Source organism: Apodemus sylvaticus, chromosome 7 (genome assembly GCF_947179515.1).
Source record: "Apodemus sylvaticus chromosome 7, mApoSyl1.1, whole genome shotgun sequence".
Taxonomy (NCBI): domain Eukaryota; kingdom Metazoa; phylum Chordata; class Mammalia; order Rodentia; family Muridae; genus Apodemus; species Apodemus sylvaticus.
In genome coordinates, this window is record NC_067478.1 from 8195633 (window position 1) to 8212965 (window position 17333).

The window sequence follows — 17333 nt, forward strand, 5'->3', positions numbered from 1 at the left end:
ACAGGAAGCCCCACCTAGATGGTGAATACTTTCCATTCTTGGAAAAGATTGATTTATTTTAACTTTATGTATAGGTGTTTTGCATGCATGCATGTGTATATGTACACCACATGCCTGCCTGCTGCCCAAGGAAGCAAGAAGAGGACCCGGATCCCCTGAAACTAGAGCTACGGACAGTTAGGAGCCACCATGTGGCTTCTGGGAGCTATACTCAGGTCCTCTGGAGGAGCCGCAGTGCTCTGAAATGCCAAGCCACCTCTCCAGTCCCAATACTGTCTAATTTTAATGTTCTCTCCCTTTCTAAATATCAAGTCAGAAATCGTTAGGATGAACTCTAAATCGTGGTGTGGTCTGCCTACATCTTAAACTTTCCATCCCATTTCCTGCCCATTTTAACATTATCATCCGTCCGTGCTTCCGTCAGCCCCAATAAACTCCTTCTAGCTTTTGGAACTTAACAAGGACTTTCTTTTCTTAGAAAATCTGCACATATTGTTCTTTGCACCTGGGATACCGCGTCTCCCTGCTGCAATTTCTCCATCTTACATTCTTCTCTGTATTAGAGGGGAGTGAATTCTCCTGTGCACACAGCTTACCCAATGGAGATGGCTTCAGCCACAAGGACATTTCATGTCACTTGAATCCTGTCACAGAGTCTGAAAGCAGGTGTTTTTGGAGTTGTCACAATAATTCAAAGTTATTTGCCCAGAGCAAGACTTTCATCTTTCTTCTTTGACACCATGGCCATGTTGGTGGTTTAACTTTACACTCACAAAGTGACTGCCAGAAGTCCATGTGTCTGGTTCTATTACCACTGCACACAAGTAAGAAAGGAGGGGAGAATGCTCATCTCATGAGCATCGTCTTGAGCAGAGACTCAAAGCCTTGTTTGAACTGCTCTGCACCAAACTGGCCAGATCTATGACCTACAGATCAAAAAAGGAAGCTGTTTGGTGGGTACTGGGGATGAGAAGAAGAGAACAAGAATGTAATAGCTACCTCACTTAGAACCGAGGCACCTTGGTGTTCTTTGGTGCTTCTATCAAAAGACCAAGCACAGGGTCAAATATAGGTAAGGTTGGCAAGATGGCTCCGTGGTTAAAGCACTTGCTGTACAAGTATGAGGACCCAAGTTCAAATCTCTAGCATCCACACGAAAGCAGGGCACAGTGGTATACATTTGTACTCCCAGCTCTGGGGAAGGGTCCGGTGGAGCTTGGAGACTCAAAGCCAGCTAGTGAAGAAGGAATGGCAAATTCTGGGCTCAGTGAGAGACACAAACTCAGATAATGAAGTTGAGAAGTTCTGTCTTGTACTATCGCATGGTGAGCACTGTAGCAGGAACAGCAGGGCTGCCTCTATGTAAATGCTGGTGGCCCTGCAGCTGCAAAAGCATCTCCTGCAGGAGGACCTAATCGAGGACTGAAAGACCAAGGATTGCTGGTGCAAAACAAAATCAGAAACTGCTGTTTAGAAGAGATGCTTTCTTGGGAGCAATGGGGGCCCGGGTGGAGGGTATTAAAGGAGCTTGCAACAGTGCTCAGATGAGCTTCCTGCAGCATCTCTCATCTGTACCCAGAGGCTGTGTCATTGACTCTGTGCCAACTCAGCCCCAACCCCCAAGGGCAGGTAGGGTTGGGCGGAGAGCTGTCCAGGGCACGAGCAACGGAGCACATTTGCATACATGTATGTATAGAAGCACACGTCACACAAAGAAGTAAATATGCCGGTTATGTTGTCATCTTCTCTGTGCACTGATAAACTCTCTGACTGTGGGAAAAGTCTCTTATTCACTGCCCAACTCTTAGGATAGACACAGTGTAGGGCCTGTCTGGGTCAGTCAAATCCATTAATTGGGAGATTGACTGAATTTAAAGCAGAATACTACAGAGAAGGCAGGTGTAAATGAGACAGACACTCTCAAAGAAAAAACCCTCCAGAAATGATTGACATTTCTCCCATCTCACGGCTGAGCTTTCTAATCCACTTAAGTAAAAAATGAGTTTTTCCTCAAGAAAACATTGCTTCAGTTGCTCAGTTCCTTGCACAGTGAACGCAACTCTGTTACCCTCTTCATCACGCCATGGGAGGGGAACCATTGTTATCACTGCAATTTAGGAAAGAATTCATTTTTCAAAACATGAAAATGTAACCCTTACTAATGAGGTATATGATTCAGAAGTATAATTGCCTACTTATGTAAATGTGAGGCAATTCTTTGATAGGTCATTCAAATATGATCAGAGAAGAAGGAAGAACAGAGCAGCTAGGGAGTTATATAAAGAGTACTCAGAACTTTCTGTCTAAATTTTCCATTTCTGAGAACATCGCTCCAACAGATAGTTTGTCATTCAGGTTGGATGAGGAGGGGAGGAAGAAAATGCCAAGTGCCTGGCACACAGTGTGCATCTGGGATGTTTCTGTCCCTGAATCTAGTCCAAGAGGAAGTTGGGTTTACACCTATTTCTATCCTGTCCTAAATATGCATCTGTGAGTAACTTGAGTGTGTTCTTTGATTCAAAATGGCATGAGAATCTTAAACTACCTCCAGTTAGAAATACAATCAACTCACAGTTTAAAAAATTTTTTTTAAATCAAAAGGATCAGGTGGTAATCAAGATAGTCCCCTATAACCAACTGGGAACACTGTCAAGTATAACCAATCTGTGAAGTCAGTCACATAGTTAACTTGTGACTACAGTCAACAGCAACTAACCCATAAAAACTGTCAACTCTAATCAGCCTGTGAAGACACTCAATTCTAGTCAGCCTGTGAAGACAGTCAATTCTAATCAACCTATGAAGACAGCCAACTCTAATCAGCTTGTGAAGAGAGTCAACTCTTATTAACTTGTGAAGACAATCAACTCTAACCAGACTGTGAAGACAGTCAACCATAACCAACCTATGAATGATCAACTAGAACCAACCTAAGAAAACATTTGGAGGCAGACCATACCCCTGAAAGTAGTCACTGCTGTAGATGCAAAATCTTAATTTTGGTCAGACACTCTGTTTGACCCTGTCAGAACACACAGGGTGCTAACACAAAAGTATCACATTTTTTGTTAAAAAAGAAAGAAATGTCATTTAAATATCTCCACATGTAAGAGTAAAACTTCAAGTTTTAAATGTTTTTCATTTGCAATAAAACTCCTTTAAAAAAATAAGAGAAATTACTTTCCCATTGGCAAAGGGAGTCCCCTCTGAGGTAAACAGATGGCTGGGAAAGATCACCCACATGCTGCAGGCAGATCTTGAGGAGGCATTTCTAAGAACGAAGTGGCACTTCCCAGCCTGGGCCACTTCCCACAGGATCCTTATTTAACCCACACGAAGCACGTCGCTCATGCCTCTGGCCAAGAGGAGCTCAGCCGCCCTTGTCCCACTTGCTTCAGTCGATCCAGAGTAGCACCCTTCTCTCCAGCATACTCCAGAAAGGGCTTGAGCAAGCCATCCCTGGTAAGCCTGCATATGGAGATCAGCTCTTAACTAATACCCTCCCATAGAAACACACACCTAAGTCCCCAGTAAGCATATTAAACGTCTGAGGTAATGTGTGACACACATCTGTTCCAATTTCCTGGTAGAAGAACTTTTGAGATGACTTAAATCCCAGACTAAATCAATGAGAGAGAGAGAGAGAGAGAGAGAGAGAGAGAGAGAGAGAGAGAGATATTTAAAGTCAGGTTTTAACGTATAATCCAAATGAGGGTATAAGAGACCATATTTTTCACTAACAGATAAGATTATATAATGCCTCAATCAAATGCACAAGGCTACTAGAGAATACAAGTTCTTCCTCTGAGTCTATTTATCTCTTGTTTCAAGTTCATGGCCATTCCCTGGGGATCATCTACACTTAGTCCAAGACATCAAGGAATGAGCAACCATGGAGTGTCTAGTGCATTGGATCGCTGTAAACATAGGAAAACTCACAGATTTGTCCTTGACGAGCAGGGCAGAGCACTGGATTCCTGCCATCAGCATCTTGTGAGGGTTCCAGGCCACCGAGTCAGCCCTGCAGTGTCAAAGAAAGAGATCAGAGAGGGGCTTGGCCAGCTGCTCTAGGGAGATGGGAAGTACTACTGAGGACTCCTATCCAAGTTACCCGTCCATGGGATTCCACATCTAAGGGATGAGAACAGTTTAGAGGGTGTGTGTGTGTGTGTGTGTGTGTGTGTGTGTGTGTAGAGGTCAAATTTCAGCATCATTCCTCAGGATGCCATCCACCTCTTTGGTTTTTTGAGATAGAACCTCTTGTTGGCCAGAGCAGGCTGATTAGCCTTGGATGGGCACAGCAGCGAGACCCTGGGATCAACCTACGTCTGCTTCTCCAACATTGGATTACATGTGTGGGCTACCACACATGGCAAGGACTTCACTGACCTAGTTATTCCCCCAGCCATGTTTTCTAAATGCCACTCAGATGGAGACATCCCGACAATTGCTTTTTCCCTAAATAAAAGTTAAGGTGAAAAATGGGAGACTGAATTTACCTGTGGATGCCATGCAGGAGCCGGCAGTGCTTTCTTGACACCAAAGCTGAGCCGCCCCAAGAGGCCTGTTGAGATATTTATATCCCCAAAAACAGTTATTTCAGTGTAATTATCCTACCGGTGAACTGCAATAGAAAACCGACGTGTGCCATTTGGTACTTCATTTGATATAGTGTTTACTGATTTGAATTCTGGGGAGTCTGATCAGGTGATCAGGACCCCAGTAGAGTAGGTGAGTCCTCATTGACTCATAGATGTAAGATCACACATCATAAAGAAACGGGAATATCAATAGCCAATTGAGCTTTGTATGGACAGAAAGATGCCACAAAGATGCAGCCCATGCCCTGTTAATGCTTTGGATCAGGAACAGAAAGTAGCTTCATATTGTTACTGCATATATTGTACTATGAGTCATGAACCAAAGGCTAGTATTCCATACAAAGAATGAGGACATTGTTGGCAAAGTAGCTAGAAGGTCATCAGGGATTGGGTAGGTGGGAAATTATCCTCTAGGGAAAATTAGATCTTTTTGGCCAAGTAGTTTTCAGAAATACTTGCAAGCAAAATGTCGAAGAACAAAAGAGAGGGAGCTTGGAACTTAAGGGGGTGGATCTATTGGAGAGTTGGCATCCTGAGTACCAGAGGACAGGACAGAGAACATGGATGGCCAGTCTCATGGGAGGGGGCAGGAAGGGAAGGAGGAACAATCCAAATGGGCGGACCTGACCTGATAGTTAATCTGGTTCTTGAACATGCAGCAGAGCTGTGACTTTTAATCACAAGAACTTCTCTCTAATTGCCTGCTCATAGGTTAACAGATATAGCCTTGAAATACAAGCAGAGGCAAGAGACAAGATGTTGCAGCCTCCCCAGCCCACGAGTTTTAAGCTACAGATATAGCTTGGTTAGTAGAGTGCTTGTCTGCCATTCATGATCCTCTGAGATCAGATAAGTAGGGAGTGGTAGCATAAACCTGTAAGCCCAGCACCTGGGAGATGGGGGGCAGGAGGAGGGAGGATTGTTAAGGTCATCTTTGGCTACAAAGCAAGTTCTTAAGACACTATTTTAAAAGAAATAGACATAGAATGCTTTTCCCAAGGCTCCTAAGGGAATTGTGGCAACTAGATTGAAAGAAGGGAATCTTTGGGATCCTAGGCCTAGAAGATGCCACCAGCCCCTGCTCCAGAAAAGTGGCCCAACTGTGAGAGAGTCTCACATCCATTCTTATAGGGGAAGGGTGGGGAAAGAGATCACAAAACCGGAAAAGGATTTAATGTCCTTAGAAATGTATAAGATGTCAAATCAACTATTGTGATTCTTCCAAGTTCTTACCTTTAACATTAATGGACTGTGTATAGTATATGGGGTTTCCTAAACATAAGTTATATTCTATTGTAATCACATTGTCGAATGGATTAGATACTTGCCACCATGAAGGATGAATAAAAACTGTCTCAATGTTAGGATGTGTTTGTTTCTTTAATTCAGATTTCTTTCCTCTATTCAGACAGGCTGTTGTCACATTTACTCTGACATATGCCTACTATGCCATCCAAGTACAATCACTTGGTTGCCTACTATGTGCAAATACAATCAGTTGGCGTAGCTTATTTTCTCAATGAAGTATTTTCTTCAAATTTTAACCTTTAATTTAAAAAGGTATTTTTCTTACCATCTACAAATTACAAATTCTGTCTAAGTCACATAAATCTCTTTAGATCATTTCCAATTTCAAAGCTGCTGTAGCTACACTGTTCCACATAAACCTGTAATCCCTATTGATGTTTCTCTTATGAGAGTGGAATATTTAAGGAGAATATTGGCATAGTTGATTGTTTCTCCTTATTTCCACGGTTAACAAAAGTACTCACTTCACATTATCTCTTAGGACATTAAGTATCGCCACATTTCTAAGGCGATAAAAATCAATAAGGTGTAAGTTGAAAAGTGAGCAGATAAAAATACGCGAGCTCCATTTAACGAAGTCACAAAGAGTCGCCTGAAGGATTGCTATTGGCGTGGTATTCAGCTCCATGACTCCAGCGAGCCTGTGTCTGGTTCATCCACCGTCACCATCTACTTAGTGAAACCTTAAAGGACTCAAGTGCTCTCTCTAGCTCATTCTGTAGACAATTGACTTCAGAAGAATAAAATGCACTGAACTATAAAATTATATGTGGTGTATCTCCTTAACGCTTGGCCATCTTCTGTTCAGTGAGTTATTACAAATCCCTTCTGATCAGGAACATCTTGGCTACTCTCCTGCCTGGGAAGACACTAAAGCCTCCTGGGCATGCTCAGACATTCCTTCTCTAAGGTATATTCAAACCCACAAATGCCTGGCTTCATATAAAAGAAAGGAATAGCCGGGCATTGGTGGCGCACGCCTGTAATCCCAGCACTCTGGGAGGCAGAGGCAGGCGGATTTCTGAGTTCGAGGCCAGCCTGGTCTACAGAGTGAGTTCCAGGACAGCCAGGGCTACACAGAGAAACCCTGTCTAGAAAAAACCAAATCAAAAAAAAAAAAAGAAAGAAAGAAAGAAAGGAATAATGAAGGGAAAAGTGTGGAGGGGAGCCAGGGAGGGGAAAAGGGAGGGGAAGAAAAGAGAGTGGGGGAAGAAAGAGAAGAAAGAAAGAGAAGAGAATGGATGGAGAAGATGGGGAGAGGACAAGGAAGAGGGGAGAAGGGAAAGAAAAGGGGAGGGAAGGAAAGGGAGGAGGAAAACACAGAAGGGGAAGTCAAGTGGAAACTGTTAATTTCTTTGGAAAGTCAGTTATGTCAAATGACATCTTGCTAAAGCAGATACTTGAAAGAACACATTTGAGGAAGAAGAATAAATATGTCCCCACAGACACTGGGAGACAAGCACTGACTGAGCATTAGTTTGGGTCGCTCCTCCTCACTATTCTTCACTAGGCTGCCATTGAGAGAAGCCCGCCCAAGAGCTTCCCGTGAGGCTCCTGAGAGGTTCATGCATCAGTTGCCACTTCCTCGGCCTCACCTCAGGCCAGTTGGTGAGCCCACCGACTCCTTCAGAACTGGACAACAGCTGCTGGTTCGTGCATGGTGTCTGCCTGCTGAGGGGACTGGTCTGCAGCTGCTAAGTCATATTTAGTGTTTGCTAAGAGACTGAACTGCTGCCTAAGAAGATAGAGCTCGCCCCCAAAGAGCTATTGCTGAACAGGGCCACTTACCCAACATCCCAATAACCTTTCCACTATCTCTGCTGGGTGATGGGCTAGAGGAGAGATTGTACCCTTATTAAAAGTAGGTTGCAAAAAAAAATCCATGCCTACAGGGAAGAGGAGAAAGGAGGAGATAAAGGGGGGACAGGGTGAAGGGAACAGAAAGCCAGGGGGGATAAAAGAAAGGGAGAAGGTAAGGAAGAGGAGGGAGAAGAAGAAGGGGGGAGAGAAGCAGGGTGGAAGGGAAGGGCAGGGCAGGGAGGGGAGGGAATGAAATAAAACCTGGGGAACTTTTAAAACCTGAACAAGTAGGCCTGTAATAAAAATTACCTTTAGCTTAAAGGAAAATGTATTATGAACAACCCCAGGACTTATGAAATGAATTAGAAAAAAACTCAGCCCTTTAAGTTGGAAAATTATGAAGAACATAAATTATATCCCTTTCTCTCAAACAATTATCTATTATAGATCCAGCTAAAACCTGCTTTAATTAAGACATGTAATTATGGAAGGTAGAATACTTTTTTTTTCTTTTCTGCACTTTCTCACTGATTGGAATCATAATTTTGGAGCTGGAAGATATTTCATCGGCCATCTCCCCCTGCAACTAAAGCAACTGCAAACTGGGGACTGAGCACAGCATTGAAGATGATGCAGATAGAAATCAAAGTCACAGTCTCTGGTTTCTCTGACACTGTTTCCCTAACACAGCACTGCTTTGCCAATTTGGGGGACCAAAAAAAAAGATGGCTCTTGGGAAAGGAGAAAGTCGCATGGAATCCAGAAAACAAAATCAAAACAGATCTGAGGTCTTAGAATCTTCCAGAAGCCTTAGAGTAACTGAATGCTCATTTCATAACTCAAAGCAAGAGGCTTCCATCTTCTGAGGAGCTGGGGAAGGACTTGGAGGTTAGACAGACTGATGAACTTACATCCACATGGAGCCAGAGGCCATGCCTCTCACAGACCTCAGCAATCTCATCCAGGGGGTCAAAGGCGCCCAGCACGGTGGTACCAGAGGTGGCACAGACAAGAAACGGCACTGCCCCCTGTGGAAAGGAGCCAATCACAAAGAGAATCGTCATTACTATTCTGAAACTCACCCTGTTGGAAACTGTGAACATGGGATACAGGACAGGCGGGCTTCCTCGGAAGTCCGGGTTGGTTCAGTGAGTGTTGGGACACCTCCATACTATTTGACCTCTGGTGATTATAAACAAGTTGAGTTCACCGAGAAAATGCTATAACCTGGTACCCTGTTGGTCCAGATCAATGGCTAGAGTCAAGATTATTGCTGTTAGATCCCATCTGTTGTATTCTGCCCATCAGGTGCATGTTCTGGTAATGTCCCACCCTGGGTCCGAAGTGGACAACACCACCGGAAATTACAGAAAGTCATTCCATAGGCTTCGTTGTTTTTGAGGAAACATCCTGGCCTTTCATAGAGCCTGCATTGCCTCCTCTCACCCGTACAAATGCAGGCAGGATTGGAAGACAAAAATCTAGCGCCGGGGTGAATCACACAGGCCTGTCTGCTTATCTAAGTAAATACAGCTGCCAGACAAAGATACAATCAAGTGCAGATACAAAACAAATGTGAACAGAGAAAGAAGCAATCTCACAGGGAAGGGCTTTCCACGTCAGGCAGCCATGAATAAACCGACAGCATGCGTTGGGAAAGAGGACCTGCCTCACTCCTGAGTCGGTCCCTTCGTCACAGCTGATGCTTGCATCTTATAAACTGAGCAGATGCCAGTGGACCATGCATGAGAAAAAGGAGTTCCTGGGTGTAATGGCTATTCCTGGTTGTCAACTTGATTACATCTGGAATGAACCTACAGTTCAGAAGTGTGAGGGCATATCTGAGATCCAGATCTTGAGGCTAAAAGACAGGTTTCTGACCTGGATCTTGACATGGAGATCTTGAGGCATAGTAGCCATGAAAAATTTAGGCCCAGGCAGGGTAGTATGCACCTTTAATTCCAGATTGAGGCAAAGAGATCTCCTGAGACAAAGCAAGTTTTAGATCCAGGCATGGTGGTATATACCTCTAATCTGGGCCACACCTTCTGCTAGAGGCCTACATAGGGACATTGGAAGAAGGAAGATTTGTTTCTTCACCTGCTTGTCTTTACGTGCCAGTACATCTGTTAGAATCAACTTCTACAGAAGACCAGCTGAAACAGCTAGCCTTGTGAGACTGAGCAACTACTAGATCCTTGGACTTCCCATTCACAGCTGCCTATTGTTAGGTTAGTTGTGACTACAGACTATAAGTCATCACAATAATACAGAAAGGCACTGCATAAGTTCTGTGACTCTAGAAAACCCTGACTAAGACAATGGTTATAACACAGAGATGAAAATAATCATAGTCAAGTCACCAAGCACAAGGCACACAGCAGCATTCTTGTCAATCTGACAGGGAAAGAGGAGAGAGGGGTGTTTCCCATCTCATCAATGTGTTATCAGAAGTGTGCTACTTACTGTGACAGGGACAATCTACAGACAACTGTGGGATTGTGGGTAGCTATGAGCTCTAGGGTTTTAGTACATGAGGAATGGGACACTCTTGCCCATTTTATTTCTTCTGAAAAATGTTTTACTTTTATTTACCATAGCTCCGAGTTCCCCTAAGATTTTTGGTGAATCTTTTTTTATCGAAATAGATTATCTACTTGCACGACATAGTCACTTGCGTTTGAACAAAACTTACCACAACTTAACTGACCTTTTGATAGAAAGATGTTATTTCTCTATGGAAAGTGGAGCAGAGGGAGCCCATTGGACTCCAGGTCCCCCAACTGACATGCCCAGGAATCATAGTAGGGGCACAGAATGAATCCAGTTGCCATCTGAGGAGACACTTGTGGCACACAGGGTTAGGCCTACCCCAACCCTTTCAGAGCAAGGCCAAGAGGTGACAGAGCCCCCACTGGGGAGCAGCGAGCATAGCTTCCCTGCACTCAACCACAACTGGTTAAGTGTTTATCATGTCAGTGACCTAAACAGAATAAGAATGGGGTCACATCAGTCAGTCGTTCAGAGCAACAGACAAAAAGTCATTTGCAGAAAGTACTTAAGGTGTCTTTAATGGTGGGATCTTCTCCACGCACTGTTTGATGTTTTGACAGGGAAGAGAAAATCCCCAGGTAAGCTATCAGAGGGTTCTAATGAGTTCTCCTTACCTATTAAATCACATGTTTTTAATAGGGCCAGGAACTACACATTAATGTGCGATTTATTTCCTGTTTTGTCCTGCCTCGTTTCTGGCTGTTAACTACAAAGTTCAGGGAAACAGTATTGATCTCACACTGCCTGTGAGCTAGATTCTGTAAGAAAGTTTGTCGTTTCAAACAAACTCACACATGCTCAAAACCACCTTGGAAATGTACAGTGGTCCTGCTCGCTGGACTGGTCAATAACTACTTCATTGGTGCCCTGCAGTTTGCACTGTCTCTGTGACAACATCAAGCAAAGGTTGTTGCCTAAAAGATGTTTTAATGGGTAGCCTTGGCTCAGAGTTCAACCCCAGCACAAAGCCCCATGCTGATGGCTCTGTGTCTGAAGTACTATGAAAGAAACACTGGAAAAGAGAAAAGCAGATCTAAGCCATCAAGCTATGCAAACCCTTGAATCCTGTGCTAACTACTGTCTGCAAAGGGATGCAAAGTCAGTTGCTGGTGAATCCACGCCCACGTAGGCACTGACTTCAAAGGAAACTGAACAGGAACACCAGTGTGTCCTTGTTGCCCTCCTTTTCAATGTGCCGGAAGCAATTTTCGTTTTTTTCCAAACTTCTGTTCCCCTGGTCTCAGCTACAGAATTACATGAATTTATTATACATGGGGTATCAAAATGAACCAAAACTTGAAAAATGTAATGACTCCAATGGAATCAAACCAACCTATGCTAGGCATGAACCGCTAAGAATGCTCACATACCAGAGGCTATGCTTGGGGGAGGGTGGAAAACAATCTCAGAATATTGAGAACTGGTAAATCAGGCAAAACAAGACATGGTTTTCCTCCTTGCCTGGGAAGAGCATTTCCTCAAGGAAACTGAGCATCCACGAGGAAACATTTCCATTTGTAGCAGAAGGCCTGCCAACAGTGAAGGAGGAACAGAAGCATGAACTCCAAAGACACCCCAGGCAATGGTCACCAGGGCAGCCAAAGCCATGGGTTGACCGTAAGGGAGGGCTTCTTGGTAGATGGAATGCCAAGCTCCACTGATCAATGTCATCCCAGAAAGAGACAGAGGGCATCCTCCCCAAGGAAGGACAAAATGTAAAAGAAAAAGAAAAAGAAAAAAGAAAAGAAATCCTATTTGAATCTCATGGAGGTCTAAGTACTACATTCCAGGAGACAAGGACAGACAGTACAGAGGATAGGCAGAGTCTCTAGAGCAGAAGAACCTGTGGATTACCAAAAATTATCAGATCTACAAATCATATATATATATATATATATATATATATATATATATATATTCACACACATACACACATAGTATTTCCTTTTCTGAATTCTTCCTTAAATAAGCCAGCTATTGTTTCAAAAGGGAGATTTTTTTTAGTATAAACTGAATATTTTATTATATTAAGAAATAAGTACCTTTATAATCAAAGTACTATTTTAAAAATAAAAGTGCCCATACTCCACAGATATATTCCACTATTTCTGAATCAACATATTGACGCTGGGAGGCGGGGGGGGGGGGGGTGTCCGTCTCGGGATTTGGAGCAGTGGAAGGGAACTGAGGTGGAGACGGAAGAAGCTAACTCCATCTGTGAGTGCATACAGTGGGTGCTAAGAGGCATGCTACATCTGCTCTGTGGAGTTCAAGGCCATCTATGATGAAAACTTTAAAGAACAGAGACAGGCAGGCAGGCAGACAGACAGACTGGACAGACAGACAGAAAAGTAAGAAGGAAGGGAAGGGATGGGGAGAGGAAAGGAAGCGAACAGGAAGAGAGGGAGGGGGAACGAGGGCTTGAGAAAAGGGAGGGAAAGAGGAAAGAATATGAGCTTTGCAAGCCGAGCCCTCGGTATCTGCCACACTGAGCATGCCCAGTATCGTGAAGCTCTTTTCACTAGGAAATCGTGTAGGAATACATGAAAGGGCATCCAAAAGGAAGAATTTGTGGCCGGCAGTAAGAAAAACAAACAAAGGGGAAAGAAAATCTGACCATATTTTGAAGTTTTTACCCAACTGAGACTGTGACCCTGTGCCCCTCCCCCAGACAATGATCATGTCAACACAGATCATGTAACTAAAAAATACATGTAGGTTTAAAGACACGTCTGAAGACAACGCACCTACAACAGTAACTTTTTAAAGTATAGACTCTAAGGCCAGCAAGATGGCTCACAGAATAAAGACACCTGCTAACAAGCCCCAAACTCTACGTTTGATCCCTAGAACCCACAGGGCGGAAGAAGAGAACCAAGTCTTAAAAGCTGTCCTCTGACCTCTCTATGTGGACCATGGCATGCACCCTCACCCCATCCTGCCAAATAAATGAAATGCAATTTAAAAAATTAAGTATAGATTGTGGACCAGGTACAGTAATTTAGCATACCCCAGGGTAAAGCAATTTTACAAAATTTGAAAAGAGAGTAACAATATAAATACAATATTAAGGCTTAAACTAATGAACCCATCCATCTTCAATGCAAACGCCTATGAAAATAGACCATTTGCATAAACCACCCCTTTACAGTGTCTGCGGCTCCTCCGTTAGCAGTGGAGGAAGTAGAGAGCCGAATGGGAGTAGAAAGATACTACAGGTGCACCGAACAGCTTGGGCTCAAGAAGCAATCTAGAGTGAATTCAGTCAGCCGCATTTTCAGAGTCCTGTGTGAAGACCAGCCTTGCAGGGTCACTTCAGTCAAGCATGGTCAGGCAGGCCTGGCCTTCTCCAACAGCAAACACACCAGCATTATCTATTCAGGCAGCTCGGGAAGATAGAACATTCTGCCCCAGAAGTGGTAGACTAAGAACTCTCCATGAGAGGACAAGGAGAGATGGAGACCATCTGCTGTGACACCAGTGATTACAGACTCTGGCCACCCAGAAATGACAATCCCTGTGAAATCAGAGAGCCATGCACCCAGAAACAGAACATATGTAATACCAAGTTTCCCTGTGCCAACCATGACACACGCTCTTCTCTCAGCCACTCCTAGAACAGAGTTGGTGGTCTGCATTCTCTCCGAGTTCTCTGCCTCAAGGGCACCACCCATGCCCACCTCTCCCCAACCCTCACTCTCACCTCTTGTCTTGCTTGCTGGATTTGTTTCTCCAGATCCTCCGGTATCATTTTACCTCTGAGGGGTACAGAGTTGAGACATTTGGTTAGACTCAGTACTTAACAGACAAAGGTCATGCTTTTAGAAAGCAAGATCTCACCCTCCACCCATGACACATCTGCCCCTACCCCTGGTACCTTCCATCTGTTTCTACAAAGTACACATTCTGGGTGCCAATCCCAAGGAAGGAGGCCGCTTTCTTCATGGAGTAATGACACTGAATTAGAGAGAGAGAGAGAGAGAGAGGAAGGGAGGACAGAGATAAATCCAAGCACAGAACATGTATTATTTAATATCTTAACTTCTGCTGCGTGTCTTCATAGCTTTGGCGCAGTCTTTGGAACATGATTGCATAGAAGAAAGAAAATGATCATTGGTTAAATGATTGGTTCTAAACAGAGATCAGACACTTGACTAATTTTATAATATCGAAAACAAGGCTAAAATTAGACCTATAGAAATATGGCTAGCACCACATGAATCAAAGTAATAATGATAGGTAATGGCTGTACTCCAGCGTGGCAGGAATAAGGTCAGTAGTTGGGTCTGGCAGGTGTAGCCTATTTCCTGTTGACAAATACTGGCAAGGCTAGAGACTGTCGCATCCTCCACCTCGCCATTCAAAGCCTATCCCATAACTAGCACTCCAACATTGAAAATGCCATTCTTTGTGTATGAAGGGGGACAGGTAGTCAAGTCATTCTTTTCTATGCCAGAGAAACAAAGGCAATAAAGAACATTATTATACCAAAAAAAAAGGTAACTTTAATTTGTAGGGAAGAATGCATTAAAAGAATAGTCATGCCTTCACACTTAGCTTGATATATTTCCTCAAATGTGGTCATTTTTTTCCTCCTTTTGTCAAATGGGGAGGTTTTTTATAAAAAAAAACCCTGTAAAAATAAAATGCAGAAGGAGTCGTACAACCAGGAAAAATGAAACTATCCTAAATAATTAATTTCCAAATATCAAGCAGGACACATCCCAAATGCCCGCAGGATGCATTTATTTCAGGGTGTCACAGAACATATGCATATTGGAGGGTAATAATGTACATAAAAATGTAATTAATGTCTGTGGGCTACATCAGCCTGTGTTGGCTGGGGGCAACACTCCTGCACAACTAAGGTGACACAGCCAAGGTGAATTATTTCTCGCCAGAGATGTGTGTTCTGCCAGCCAAGCAGCTATTGATTTTCTAATGATAAATACTAGCCCACTTCCAGTGATGTCTGATGGCAAGGAAAATCACAGTCCTCTCCTCGTGAGAAATAGCACACTGTCTCCAACTAATGCTCTCCTGAGCAAAAGTCTAGACTAGGAATCAGAACAACAGCCATGGAGTTAATCCCCAGGACATCAGGGCCAGGAACAGCCCAGTAGCATCTTCAAATGCAGAGAAACAGATGTTATTTTAATGTCTGCCAACTAAAAGACAAACATCTGAGAATTTCTGAGAAGGGCCCTGAAAGTGGAGATAGAATGGAGTGAGGCTTTAGATATATCAACTAGTTGAGGAGAAAGGAAAACCTTAGGTGTCTGGACCCAAGAAGTAAATAACTGCATTTTGAAGTAAATGGTGGTTGTTCCCATCACTGGCCAAAGAAAAATTGGGCATTCTAAAACCCAGCCTTTCCATAGGTTTTGCAAATATACAGAAAGCATAACCAAGCCGGTGGATACTGTTTTCCACAAAGATGAACCAGTGAGTGAGCGCTAACATGAAAGTCAGCCCTGAGCTGAAGTATTGCTTTCTGTTTCTTGCAAGGATGCTTTGTCCATGACCTTGGAGGTCATCCCTGTGATCTTGACTTTCAGAATGAATTGCTGATTGGTGTGTGTTGTGTCCAGAATGCTTTGGGTCTAGTGCTGACTAATTCGATGCTCAAAGTTTCAGGTAAGGAAAGTAGACTTTTGTCAGTGTTACCCTTCCAGGGAGGGAAAGCAGAAATGCTCTGGAGATTTCTCCAAGATGGTAAAACTGGTCCCACTCTTAAAGATGCCAGGGTCAGTGCAGATGGATGGCTTTCACCTTCATGCTCTGCACATCTTAAAGGGCACTTGTTTTCCTGCTGGGAAGACCTGGGATTCATCCCTCTCCAGTTCAGGGGGGCATTGTGTAGCAATTTCCTTGGAATGAAAACATTGCCCTAAGGCTCAGGAAATAAGAAAGGAAGTAAGTAACAAGACTCGGGGAGTTCCAGAAACATACAGGACTCACAATGCCCCTCTCCAAAGTTCTAAGAGTGCTGACAGTTGCCAGGAGAAGAAACTCCCCAGCCCGCTGAGTCACTTACAAGTCATACAGTCAACTCCAGGGATTCAACTTTCATGGGTCCTGCCCATTCTGGGCTTGGCTTTTCAGATGCTGTGGATTTTGGAGACACCCATGCTCCTGGATGTAACATCCTATTCACTGCCCATATTCCTTTAAGTAATTCCAGTAAGTTCGCTGGATCACCAGATAGACTTATGTGGCATTGCTTTTTGCTGTTTCATACATGCCCCACCTGGACTGAAGAGATGTTTGTTCATATAGTCCTCAGGCAAAGGAAACATCAGGAAAGAAGAACCAAGGTACAAGGTTCAAGGAGGACCATCCCTGAGATCAGCATCTGAGACCTTTCACTTCAGTCCCTGGTGCCAGCCCCGCTTAGGAGGAACTGGCCCCAGGTCACTCACTGTCTGGGTGTCAAGTGCTTCTTTATGATCCTCACCTTATAGTGGCAGACAATGATCTCTGCTCTGTGCTGTTTCTCAAAACAATCTCTGCTCACAAACCTCAAGAATCTTTCTCCCTTCATACTCAAGGCACTCATAGAAAAGTGCTAAACAAGTAAAAAATATAGAATTGTATCACTTCTCTCCACCAATCTCCTCTCAGCACTGGAAAGGCCATTATGGAAAGGCCAGTGACAGCTCAGGAGTCACATTGACGATCTTGCTGGCCAATAACAAGAGACACGTTATAGTCAAAAAGGAGGGTATGCAGAAACACCTCCAGTACAAGATATATGCATTCCAAATCGGAGGTATAGAGTAGGAATGCGGGGGTGCGGGGCAGAGTGAAGACTGAAAAAAATATAAGAAAGAATTACTGATAGAGCCATGGAGGGACTGTGGGCCACTAACTAAACTCCTAAAGGCAAACGATGACATGCAGCTGGTGACTACCCTGAGCCTTGAGGACTTTACTAAACACAACATTGTATAATTCTGTGTTTTAGCTAGTTTGTTGATTTGTTAAAATAAGCAAAGAGGGTGGTCATTAAGATGGAACTTAAAATAATGTAGATGCTATGACCTCAAGCAGGGAAAGGAAGAAGGTGCG

General features: G+C 43.6%; 1 protein-coding gene across 1 annotated transcript in view; it reads right to left on the reverse strand.

The window, feature by feature from the left end:
• Positions 1-17333, reverse strand: part of Gadl1 (glutamate decarboxylase like 1) — a 141020-nt gene that overhangs the window by 106348 nt on the left and 17339 nt on the right. The window contains exons 6-10 of the mRNA XM_052187048.1: positions 14140-14219; positions 13966-14020; positions 8621-8737; positions 4500-4564; positions 3940-4021 (exon numbers count right to left, since the gene is read on the reverse strand). Of these exons, the coding sequence (XP_052043008.1) occupies positions 3940-4021; positions 4500-4564; positions 8621-8737; positions 13966-14020; positions 14140-14219 (399 nt within the window). The remainder of the gene's footprint in view (positions 1-3939; positions 4022-4499; positions 4565-8620; positions 8738-13965; positions 14021-14139; positions 14220-17333) is intronic.